General features: G+C 47.7%; 1 protein-coding gene and 2 long non-coding RNA genes across 3 annotated transcripts; all 3 read left to right on the top strand.

Annotated features, from left to right (window-relative positions):
• Positions 1-2,609: 2,609 nt before the first annotated feature.
• LOC148378124 (uncharacterized) lies at positions 2,610-4,341 on the top strand. Its single transcript, XR_015856152.1, has 3 exons — positions 2,610-2,882; positions 3,007-3,120; positions 3,352-4,341. It is a non-coding gene; the product is annotated as an uncharacterized LOC148378124 (long non-coding RNA).
• Positions 4,342-4,413: 72 nt separating this feature from the next.
• On the top strand, positions 4,414-4,784 carry LOC148378123 (uncharacterized). The gene is made up of 3 exons (XR_015856147.1): positions 4,414-4,468; positions 4,553-4,623; positions 4,760-4,784. It is a non-coding gene; the product is annotated as an uncharacterized LOC148378123 (long non-coding RNA).
• Positions 4,785-5,176: 392 nt separating this feature from the next.
• LOC148378122 (janus kinase and microtubule-interacting protein 3-like) lies at positions 5,177-7,074 on the top strand (the record flags this gene model as incomplete). The annotated part of the gene is made up of 9 exons (XM_088367994.1): positions 5,177-5,320; positions 5,543-5,605; positions 5,692-5,790; positions 5,876-6,109; positions 6,230-6,295; positions 6,357-6,425; positions 6,502-6,579; positions 6,636-6,869; positions 6,949-7,074. Coding segments are annotated over exons 1-9 (1,038 nt in total), but the record flags the coding sequence as incomplete, so codon positions are not given.
• Between the last annotated feature and the right edge of the window lie 5,013 nt (positions 7,075-12,087).

Genomic DNA, 12,087 nt, shown 5'->3' with positions numbered 1-12,087 from the left:
AACTGTCCCCCATCAGGAAGAGGAGGTACTCTGCCTTGACTCCGCCGATGTGTTGAAGACCCTGAGGAGAGTCAACCCCTGTAAGGCCCCTGGCCCCGACAACATTCCTGGGCGTGTGTTCAGGGAATGTGCAAGTCATCTGGCTGGGGTCATCACAGACATTTTTAACACCTCGCTGGGCCAAGCCACAGTGCCGGCGTGCTTTAAGACTGCCTCCATCATTCCGGTGCCGAAGAAACCTCAAATCACCTCATTTAATGATTACCGGCCTGTTGCACTGACTCCGGTTATGATGAAGTGCTTCGAAAGGCTGCTTAAAGGTCACATCGTTTCCAGACTCCCCCTATTATTTGACCCGTTCCAGTTTGCCGACCGGCAAAACCGCTCCACTCAGGACGCCATCTCCTCCGTTCTTCACCTGAGCCTGGCTCACCTGGAGGAGAAGAACACCCATGTGCGGAGGCTGTTCCTGGACTTCAGCTCAGCGTTTAACACCATCATCCCACAGCATCTGGTAGGAAAATTGGAACACCTGGGCTTCAACACCCCCCTTCGCAACTGGCTGCTAGACTTCCTCACCAACAGACCTCAGTCAGTCCGGGTCGGACAGAACACCTCTGATGTCATCACCCTCAGCACAGGCTCCCTTCAGGGCTGCGTCCTGAGCCCCCTGCTGTGCACCCTGATGACACACGACTGCGTCCTCAGGTTCACCACCAATCACATCGTGAAGTCAGCAGACGACACAACGGTGGTGGGGCTCATCAGAGACAACAACGACCTGGACTACAGAGAGGAGGTGGAGCAGCTGGTGGGCTGGTGCAGAGAAAACAGCCTGATCCTGAATGAGGAGAAGATGAAGGAGATCATCGTCGACTTCAGGAAAAAACAGCCTCACCACGCTCCACTGATCATCAACAGCTCAGCTGTGGAGGTGGTCAGCACCACCAAATTCCTGGGGGTCCACATCACAGAAGACCTCACCTGGACTATGAACACTACGGCACTGGTCAAGAGGGCACAGAAGCGCTTGTACTTCCTGCGGAGGATGAGGAGAGCCCACCTGCCCCCACCCATCATGAGGACGTTCTACAGGAGCACCATAGAGAGCATTCTGACAAGCTGTCTCTCTGTGTGGTGTGGAGGCTGCACCGCCTCCGATTGGAAGAACGTGAGGAGAGTGGTGAGGACAGCAGAGAGGATCATAGGGGCTCCTCTTCCCTCCATTCAGGACATTTCATCTCAGCGCTGCATGTCCCGTGCCCGTAACATCATCAATGACCCATCACACCCCCACCATGGACTGTTCTCCCTGCTGCCCTCTGGGAAGAGGTTTGCAGCATCCGCTGCAGGTCCACCAGGTTCTGCAACAGCTTTTTCCCTGCTGTCATCAGACTGTTGAACACTAGAACTGTTGAGCTCTAAACTGAACTCTGCATCACACATTCACAGAACTGTACTTTATGACACTACGGACCTCTATCTTGCACTATCTCGCACTACCAACTTTACTGAACTTGTATAAACCCTTTAAATAGAAGTTTAATACATGGTTTAGCATTCCTCTGCACACTCTTGAATACTGTTTTGCCTACTTGCACTATTGCATAATTATCACTGCTGCACTTTATACTTATTTTTAATATATATATATATATATATATAGTATATATGTATATATATATATTTTCATAGGATATGTTACTTCTATTCAACTGCAATATCACTACTTTGTTGTAAGACGTATGCAACGGAATTTCGTTTTGTATGCACCATGTGCAGACAAGATGACAATAAAGTTTGTCTAAGTCTAAGTCATGTCAGGTCAGCTGTCTGGAGAGAGAGAGAAGTCAGGACCTGCGGGCGGAGCACCACCGTGCCACCGCCGCCATGACGGAACTCAAAAGCAAACTCCATGAGGAGAAGCAGAAAGAGTTAGCCATTACCAGGGAGACATTACTGCGGCAGCATGAAATGGAGCTGATGAGAGTGATCAAAATCAAAGATGGAGAGATCCAGCGACTGAATGCCTTGGTCCTCAGCCTGAGGGACGGCTCCATGGACAAGGTGATCCGCTCTATCCGTGTCTGACTATCCGCACGCCACGTCGGGCTTCGATGCGGCCGCTACCGTATTGTGTAGCTTGTCCCCAGTAAGCGTCGCGGCGCTCCGTTGCGGTCTCAACGGCCCGGTGTGGCGCAATGTCTGCTCAGGTGAGGAGGGGGGGCGCTTTGCTGGCGGAGGTGGAGGAGACGCGGCGGTGTCGGGAGACCGAGCGGTGTCGCCTCCACCAGGAGCGCGGAAGAAGCCCTGGCAGCGGCCCAGCAGGCCTGGCAGTCCCGAGCGGCCGAGCTCCGATCGGCTCATCACCAGCATCGGGAGGAGCTGAGCCGAACCAAGAGAGACTGCGAGAGGGAGATCCGCCGACTGGTAGGACTGATCAGATGCGCGGTGCGTGGCTATGTTCCCAATTTCGTTGTATACCTGCAGTGCAATGACACCTAAGGCATTCTATTCTATTCTATTTCACAAGAAGAAAATGTCCGGTTGCTCGCTTCGCTTTTGTCACAGCAAAGGTGTTCTAGTCGATTCCAGAAAAAAATTGGCCGGTTGCTCTCTTTGTTTTTGTCACAATTCTGGCAAATGAGTTTGCCCGCCTGCCTGAGCGCTCCCCCTTTGTACATCCAGACGGATGAGATCAAGCTGAAAGACAGAGCGGTTAGTGTTTTGGATGAAGCCCTGGGGCCGGCCACGTCCACCGCCTTCAGCTGCAGACTCAGGCTGCCGAGCAGCAGATCGCTGCCCTGAGGGATTCCCAAAGGGCGGGCCTAAACTACCCTGGAAGTGGGGTCAACGCCGCTACTAGCAATCCTCTTCATTGCGTAAGCCACCTCATCACACACTTGCAGTACGCATGACTTAGTTCGTTGCTGGAGGAAGGTAGCACAAAAACAGTTTTGAACTTTGAACGAGTGCTTGTGTGTGTGTGTTGCGGGGCGTTTTCAGTCTCAGGAGGATCGGGACACGCGACGGTTTCATCTGAAAATCGCTGAGCTCAGCGCAGTCATCAGGAAACTGGAGGATCGAAACGCCCTGCTTTCTGAAGAGCGCAATGAACTGGTAATTTATTGACGGCACGCTTGAAGGTTTGCGCTACGTTTGATGCGCGCCATCCAGCGAGGCACCCATTGCGCTTGCTTATTAGTTGAGCGGCGCGGCGAGTCGGTTGCCTGGTAGATGTCTTTTATTGGGAGCCAAAGCCACGATTCCGTTCAAACCGATGCAAAAGGAATGGATACGTTCTGGCCCGCGTGTTGTGCGTCTTTCACATCCCGCACTTCATGCTTGCAGCTAAAGCGACTGAGAGAAACAGAAAGCCAGTTTCTGCCACTCCTGTACAAAAACAAACGCCTGAGCAGGAAGAATGAAGAACTCTCGCTGGTGCTGTGTCGCCTTGAAAACAAAGTGCGCTTTGTCACCCAGGAGAACGAGGAGATGGCAAGCTTGGTAAGTCGACGCGGACAACGGCGGCGTGCCAACAGAGTCCACTGCATTTGTGTTCCACAGAGAAGGCCTAGTTCGCTCAATGACCTGGACCGCGGTTGCGGCCAGCAGGACGGTGAAATGGAGTTCCTTCAAGTTGTGGAGCAGCGGCACATCATCGACGACTTGTCCAAGGTCTTCAGGCAGGCGACTCGGTGCACGTACAGCAGCGCCGCGCTCGCTCGCTGTCGCCAGGAAACCTTTTCCGTCCAAAGCTTGGCCGGCGGCCGCCATCCAAAAAATTGGCCCCTTAAATTCCGACCTTTCAAGCAGGAGCATTGTGCGCACGCGTTTGAACACGCTTTAGACTTGTTTTGCCGTTTTCAGCAGCTCAAAGCTCCCGTTTTGTCAGCGCCTTTGCCACTCGCTGTGCGCTGAAAACGACGGACTTGCCCGGCTGCTCAGCCCGTCAACCATGAGCCGCGAGCGCGACGTCATTGTCCGTAGGCAGCTAGTGGCAAAATGCACCCTGTTAGAGTTGCGCTCGCTCCAACTTATTTTGCAAGAACCACACGGGAGACAAGTAAGTTCTTTTGGACACCTGCAGGTGGAGAGTCCATCCGTTGTACGAATGAAGTCTGACTCTCGGCTCCTGCACGAGCATTTTAATTAAGAGAAACAGGGTGGGTGTAAGAGTGGATTGAATAGAGGAAGCCCTTGACCTCTAGTCAAAACATAGCAAGGGGTGTTTTACGACTTTGTGTAGGAAGGGATAAGCGATAGGGATAAATAAGGGATAAATAATATTATTTATTACAGGTCGCAGTCAAAGTCAAAGCAACACAATGATACGATAAAGATAATCTGGAAAACCCTGACACACCCTGTAGTTGTCACTTTTGGAAAAGACGAGCGTCCCTCCAATCATCGCCGGTGACGTGTTTTTCAGGCTCTGGAGACAGGAGCTCATGTCAGAAATGTCATTGTGAGTCGCGTTTGTTTCTGCGCCGGAGCCGTTCGTTCCCTTTGCATCCAAAGAATCTCAAAGGCGGATTATTTGTGTCGACAGGAGAGAGATTTGCTGCTACGATACCGACGTCGAGAATCTCTGAGGAGGAACAAAGCGTGAGGTCCTGCAAGGTGAGTCTGTTTGTTTGCGGCTGCTTGGTGTTGCGCAAGATGAAATGGCCTTTTTCTCGCTATCGTTCCTCTCGTCGATTCATCGTGAGGTGTCGCTTCAGTTTGTTCAGAGAGATGTTTGCTTCCGCGCCCGCAGGTCATCGAAACATTTTACGGCTACGACGAAGACGTGTTGGTGGACTCGGACGGATCGTCCTTGTCTTTTCACACCGACAGAACCCCCGACACGGAACCCGAAGAGGTAGCCCGCCATTTCTGCCAGCGTATTGGCACCAAACATTCCTCTTCAGCCTGGAATCGGACTCGTCTTTGCGTCGCGGGTGCTTTGTCGCCGGTCTGACTGATTCTGGTACTAGTGCTGTGTTGCATTGGTGTGTGCATGAAGAGGCGGAGCTTCGCTACCGCCAGCTGACGCAAGAATATCAAGCGCTGCAACGAGCCTACGCTCTGCTAGCCCAGACCAGCGAAAGGGGACTACGACGCCGAGAAGGAGATCAAGGTGGCGCCCCTTCCCGCAACCCCCGGCCGGGTCGCAGCCTCCCCGTTCTCACCCAGCCTCGGGTGTTCTCTGGTCTGAAAGGAGGAGGAGGAGCCTCCCTCCTCCTCCTTTCAGACCAGAGAAAAGCTGATGGTAGAAATGGGTCACTATCAAAGCAGAGTAGCAGATCTGGAGTCAGCGCTGAAGCAACAAGGACAGGTAAGCTCATCAATGAGCACACCTTTTTCTCAGACAAAATAGCTACATTCTTCAGTCACTCATCCGTCTGGCATTACTGGACCAACCCCCCCCCCCCCCCCCCCCCCGAACGTGGCTGGGAAAATGCGGAGAAAAGCAAATGTCATTTTCCAGTCAACCAAAGAATTTGTGGATGAAAATGACACAACATTCCAAAGCTGTCCACGCGTTTGTCTCTTCTAGAATGTCAAGTGGGTGGAGGAGAAGCAGCTGCTGCGTCAGAGCAATCAGCAGTTGGCCGAAAAGGTGACGGAAAGAAAGGCGCTGGGCGGAGTCGCTTGGCGTCACACCTGTCGGGAAGCCCCGCAGATGAGGTCTGACTGTCTTTTCAGGTCAGGCGGATGGAGGCGGAAGAAGCGCGTCTGAAAGAGCACATCCAGGATATCCGAGACCAAAACGAACTGCTTGAGTTCCGCATCCTGGAGCTGGAGGTGGGAAGACTCGCACAAGCGTGTTGAGGCCAGAGATGTGACGGACGGACGGACGGACGGACGGATGCATGCCTCTGCCTTTCAGGAGAGGGAGTGGCGCTCCCCCGTCTTGAAGTTTCTGCAAGTCCGTTTCCCAGACGGCCTCAGCCCTTTGCAGATCTACTGCGAGGCCGAGGGCGTGAGCGTACGTAAGGCGTCCCTCGCAACCCTAACCTTAACCCGAGGTCCCAGAACACCTTACATTGCTCCTTGCGCCTTTCCCCCGGACATCGTCATCAGTGATCTGATGAAGAAGCTGGACATCCTGGGCTATAACGCCGTAAGTGTATGTCGAACTCCTTATGTTCGCACTCCACGAGACTCGGCGGCTCAAATGTGACTTTTGGAAGGCTTTGCGCTGAAAGAAGCTTGTTGACGCTGTGCCTTTGGGCTCTTGCAGAATCTCACCAACGAGGAGCAGGTGGTCGTGATTCACGCCAGGACCCTTCTCACCCTAGCCGAGAAGGTAACGCGCACGTCCACGCACGCTCTCGCATTCTGCTTATGTGACAGCAGCCTTTCCTCAGTGGTTAGAATACATCAAAGTGACCAAGTCAGCACTTCAACAGAAGATGTTGGACATTGAAAGTGAGAAGGTAGACAGACACGCGACATCAGCCAAGGGGAACTCCGGCAATGTGCCCCAACAATTCTGACCTTGAGCTGTGCTAGGATATGTTCTGCAAGCAGAAGGGCTACCTGGATGAAGAGTTGGACTTCAGGAAGTGTTCCATGGACCAGGCTCATAAGGTAAGCCGCCCTCAAATCTCCCGCCGGACCACTGATGGACGAGGATTGCGGCCCAGAGGATCCTGGAGCTGGAGGCCATGTTGTACGAGGCGCTACCGCAGCGGGACTGCCCCGCCACGGACGGCGAAAAAGCCAGCCACGCTGGCGTGAATGACGTGCTGACGGCGGATCAGAGAGAAGAGCTTAGGAGCGCCGTGGACCAATGGAAGCGAGCCCTGATGTGCGAGTTGAGGGAGCGCGACGCTTGCATCCTCCAAGAGAGAATGGATCTGCTGCACAGCGCGCAACAGGTAAGGGCCCAAAGCCAGCCCGGCACTTACTTGCACGCTTACTGGCTTTTGAATGCCACTTTCCATTTGTCCGTCCTAGAGGAACAAAGAGCTGAAAGAATTCATCGAAGCTCAGAAGAGACAAATCAAACAATTGGAGGAGAAGTTTCTGTTTCTCTTTCTATTCTTCTCCTTGGCCTTCATTCTGTGGCCCCAACACCAGCTGGTGAGTGAGCTCCAGCGGCACCGCACTCGACACCTCCGATACACTGCCAGCCGGTCTCAGACGTTGGCAGACGCTCCGATGCCAACGTATACCCCCCGCCACGGTGACAGAGGCACCGCGTCACACCGGCGCTCATCCAATCAGAAGGCAGGAAAAGCAAATTCACATGCAGGGCACTTTTGAACCAGAAGAGAGCGCCACAAAAAACGGTTGTTGCCCCAAACGCGCACTAAAAAGGGTCAGAATAACAAGAGTCCCACTGGCCAGCCGGGGCCACCCGTCCAGCTGTTTCTTCAGGGGGGAAAAAAATTGGAATCACCGGTGAGTACATTTTGCATTTAGCTCTGCTTTTCTGCTTCTGTCTTCAAGTGTGTGGCATCCTGCGATCAAAGAGTCAGCCAACCCCAAAGCGGTTGACCTCAACGTCCCACCACCATGCCTACCAGAGCAGGTGACGTGATGCTTTGGACATCCTTCCGTCTCAGATGCCCAAAAGTACTCTTTGCCACATCTGCGGCAATACGGTGTCTTTTCAAAGGTGCAAATAAATCCAGCGTGGGCGGAACACGCACGTCTTCGGTTTTTCCCGCTTTGTTTGTGTGACAGCTGTTGTGAAAATTTTATACAAATAAAGTTGTATAGTACAGGTTTGGCCAAGCCGCAACTCCCGAACCGCATGCGGCTCTTTTATGTTCATATCAACATTTGTGTGTGTGTGTGTGTGTGTGTGTGGGGGGGGGGGGGGGGGGGGTTGTGCGTGTTGGCTTCACTTGAGTTCAATTTGGTATTTTGGTCAAAAGCGCATGTGGTGAAATTCCACAAAGTAGGATGGGCAAACACATTTCTTTAAACTATGAGTGTCAATTGGGCTCTCGAAATGGCAGGGAAAAGATGCACAGCAAAACGAAAATACGTAGATGAACACAGGACGTTTTAATCAGAGTGGGAAAGTTTCTATTTTTTGTTGAACGTGATGGCAAACCATTCTGCCTGATATGTCAGACCTCAGCGCATTTCAAAGATTCAAATCTTCAGCGCCATGCACTTCAGCTCACTCCATGCTAACATTGATCAGGCGTCGAACCCGCATCATCATGCTTAAGAGGTGGCCATGCTAACCAGTGCGCCATTATGTCAACGCATAATAACTAAGTCTACTGGTCAAAACAGCGGTTACTATATGACGTCGCTACGTCGTGGTCACGTGACGCAGACAAGACGTCAATGGACGTGGGCAGAGTTAACTTGTTTAAAAGGGAGTAGGCAGAAGAAATATTTAATTTATTTAAATCTATTTTGAGTGCACACCATTATGCCAATGCATAACAACTGTAAATCTACTAAACAAAACAGCGGTTGCTATATGACATCTGCCACGTCGTGGTCACGTGACATACGTGACGTCGATGGGCGTAACTTTCGCCGGAATTCAAATCCGCGGGGAGAGTTAACTTGTTTAAAAGAGAGTGGGCAGAAGAATTATTTAATTTATTTAAATCTATTTGGTGTGTGCGCCATTATGTCAATGCATAACAACTGTAAGTCTACTAAACAAAACAGCGGTTGCTATTTGACGTCTGCCACGTCGTGGTCACGTGACGCGGACGTGACGTCGACGCCTACTTTACATCCCACCGATCACAGGACTCCTCGGCTGCATAACCGTGCCCCCTTCCCAACCAATCGGATTTGCTATACGCGAAAACGACGCCAATGGAAAGAGCTTCCGCCCAAATTTAAATCCGTGGGCGTGGCTCGCAGCAGGAAGTAGGAAAATGGCGGCGATGTTGACAAAGACACAGCGGATGGTAACATACGACTAACAAGAGAAATATTTTTATTTTCTGCTTGCAACTGGACCGTCCAGAGCGTACACGGTAAGTACAACTCATCGTTTTTAAAAAGAAGTACTTTTGTTGCCCTGAAAAGCGAGTGAGCGTGGCGTTTGTGGGGGACGTCGAATTTCGACGATTCTTTCTGGTCAACGGTTGTAAATGATTGTGTTGATTAAAAAAGAAAACTTGATGTAACTCTACTTTTAACTGCCGTTTCAGATAGATTTGGAATTGCATCACATCCAATTTTGCCTAGAGCGTACACGGTAAGTAACACTCGTTGTGTTTAAGGAGATTTACGTTTGTAATAGCAGAAGTGTAGCCGCGTTGCGTTGTACGTGTGAATGTTGGTCCGGGCGAAATGTTAATGTTTAATTTCATTCCTTTAGGTTCCACGGTGTTTGTTGGCTGCAAGTTTTCCACTGCAAGAAGAGGCTCATATCATTGACCAGGAGCGAGCTACAATGGTGAGTAGCCATAACATTTATGTTAAACACTTCCTATTTCATGTCTAACAGTACTTGATTTAACAAATAACCATAAATAAATACAGTGTGGGCACTGAAGTTAACATATGTGATTATACTGCCTAATCTGTCACCGAGTAGATTGTTGCAAAGTAATATAAGATCCAAAGTTGTAATTCAGAATAGTTTTCAAAAGAAGGCCATTAGAATTATATACAAGTCTGATTACCCTGAACAAGCTATTAATTAAATCACAAATTCTTCAATTCAAAGATTTGGTAGATTATCAGACAAATAAATGTCTAACAGTAATTGATTTAACACATCACGATAAGTAGATTGAGTGTGGGCACTCTCAAGTTAACATATGTGATTATACTGCCCAATCTGTTACAGAGTATGTTGTTGCCAAGTAATGTAGAATAGATCCAAAGTAGTAATCCAGAATAGTTTTGAAGAGGCCATTAGAATGATAAACAAATCTGATTACCTTGAACATAATAACAAGCTAAGTGTTTAATATGTCCTATGAAGTCAAAATTGGGCACCATCATGTGGTGAAATTTGGAATTGCATCACATCCAATTTTGCCTGGGAACAAACAGATTACATAAATCTTAGTTTTGAATAAGCCACTCCTTCTCAAACAAGTAAACTCTGCCCATTTTGCGCAGTAGATGTTCTGTTAATATCTAGTATTTATACAAAGTCATAATTTAAATTGCTTTCAACCTTCATTCATCGGTTCAACCAACATTACTCGCTCTTATTACCAACTTGTATTGATTTAACTAAGCGTTTAATACTTCCTATCAGGTCTCAAATCGAGATTTGGCAAAATACAATTTCAGCAAATCCAATTTTGCCAGGGAACAAAAATAGATTAAATAAACTAAATAAGTCCTCTTCCCATTAAATAAATCAGAAAAGTCTGTCTTGTAACCAGTCCTCTTCAAACAAGTAAAGTCTGCCCATTTTGTGCCGTAGATTTTGTGTCTATGCCTAGTATTTAAACAAAATCATAATTTAAACGACTTCTTTCCTTCATTCACTTTGGAAATTTGGAATTGCAGCAAATCGAATTTTGGCAGGGAACAAAAATAGATCAATTAAACTAAATAAGTCTTCTTCCCATTAAATAAATTAAAAAAGTCTGTCTTGTAACCAGTCCTTTTCAAACAAGTAAAGTCTGCCCATTTTGTGCCGTCGATTTTGTGTTAATGCCTAGTATTTATACAAAATCATAATTTAAAGGACTTCATTCCTTCATTCACTTTGGAAATTTGGAATTGCAGCACATCAAATTTTGCCTGGGAAGAAAAGTAGATTAAATAAATTTAATAAGTCTTACTACTTCCCATTAAATAAATTAAATACGTCTTACTTGTTCCCACTCCTTTTCAAAACAGTAGTTTAAAACGAGGGCCCTTCACTCAATCTTTAACCTCAACCCCGCACGTTGTGTTGTATCTGTGAATGTTGGTTGTGGCCAAATGATAGTTTTCTTTCATTCGTTTAGGTTCCAAGAAAACTTGATGTAACTCTACTTTTAACTGCCGTTTCAGATAAGCGGGTATTACGTCGCAGTCAAATGCCGCGGATATGACGTAATTGCCCGAACCTCCGCCAAAATTCAAATCTGTTGGCGCGATGGCCGTGAGCCACTGAGCAGCGACGATTATCAACAGAAATATCTTTATTTTCTGCTTGCAACTGGACCGTCTAGAGCGTACACGGTAAGTAACACTCATTGTGTTTAAGGAGATTTACGTTTGTAATAGCAGAAGTGTAGCCGCGTTGCGTTGTACGTGTGAAAATTGGTCGAGGCGAAATGTTAATGTTTAATTTCATTCCTTTAGGTTCCACGGTGTTTGTTGGCTGCAAGTTTTCCACTGCAAGAAGAGGCTCGTATCATTGACCAGGAGCGAGCTACAATGGTGAGTAGCCATAACATTTATGTTAAACACTTCCTATTTCATGTCTAACAGTACTTGATTTAACAAATAACCATAAATAAATACAGTGTGGGCACTGAAGTTAACATATGTGATTATACTGCCTAATCTGTCACGGAGTAGATTGTTGCAAAGTAATATAAGATCCAAAGTTGTAATTCAGAATAGTTTTCAAAAGAAGGCCATTAGAATTATATACAAGTCTGATTACCCTGAACAAGCTATTAATTAAATCACAAATTCTTCAATTCAAAGATTTGGTAGATTATCAGACAAATAATGTCTAACAGTAATTGATTTAACACATCACGATAAGTAGATTGAGTGTGGGCACTCTCAAGTTAACATATGTGATTATACTGCCTAATCTGTTACAGAGTATGTTGTTGCCAAGTAATGTAGAATAGATCCAAAGTAGTAATCCAGAATAGTTTTGAAGAGGCCATTAGAATGATAAACAAATCTGATTACCTTGAACATAATAACAAGCTAAGTGTTTAATATGTCCTATGAAGTCAAAATTGGGCACCATCATGTGGTGAAATTTGGAATTGCATCACATCCAATTTTGCCTGGGAACAAACAGATTACATAAATCTTAGTTTTGAATAAGCCACTCCTTCTCAAACAAGTAAACTCTGCCCATTTTGCGCAGTAGATGTTCTGTTAATATCTAGTATTTATACAAAGTCATAATTTAAATTGCTTTCAACCTTCATTCATCGGTTCAACCAACATTACTCGCTCTTATTACCA

This window comes from Syngnathus floridae, unplaced genomic scaffold (assembly GCF_059516105.1).
Source record: "Syngnathus floridae isolate MCC-2025c unplaced genomic scaffold, RoL_Sflo_1.0 HiC_scaffold_63, whole genome shotgun sequence".
In the NCBI taxonomy this organism is placed as follows: Eukaryota; Metazoa; Chordata; class Actinopteri; order Syngnathiformes; family Syngnathidae; genus Syngnathus; species Syngnathus floridae.
Note: the sequence above shows the minus strand (reverse complement) of the source record. Positions and strands in the feature narration are given on the sequence as shown.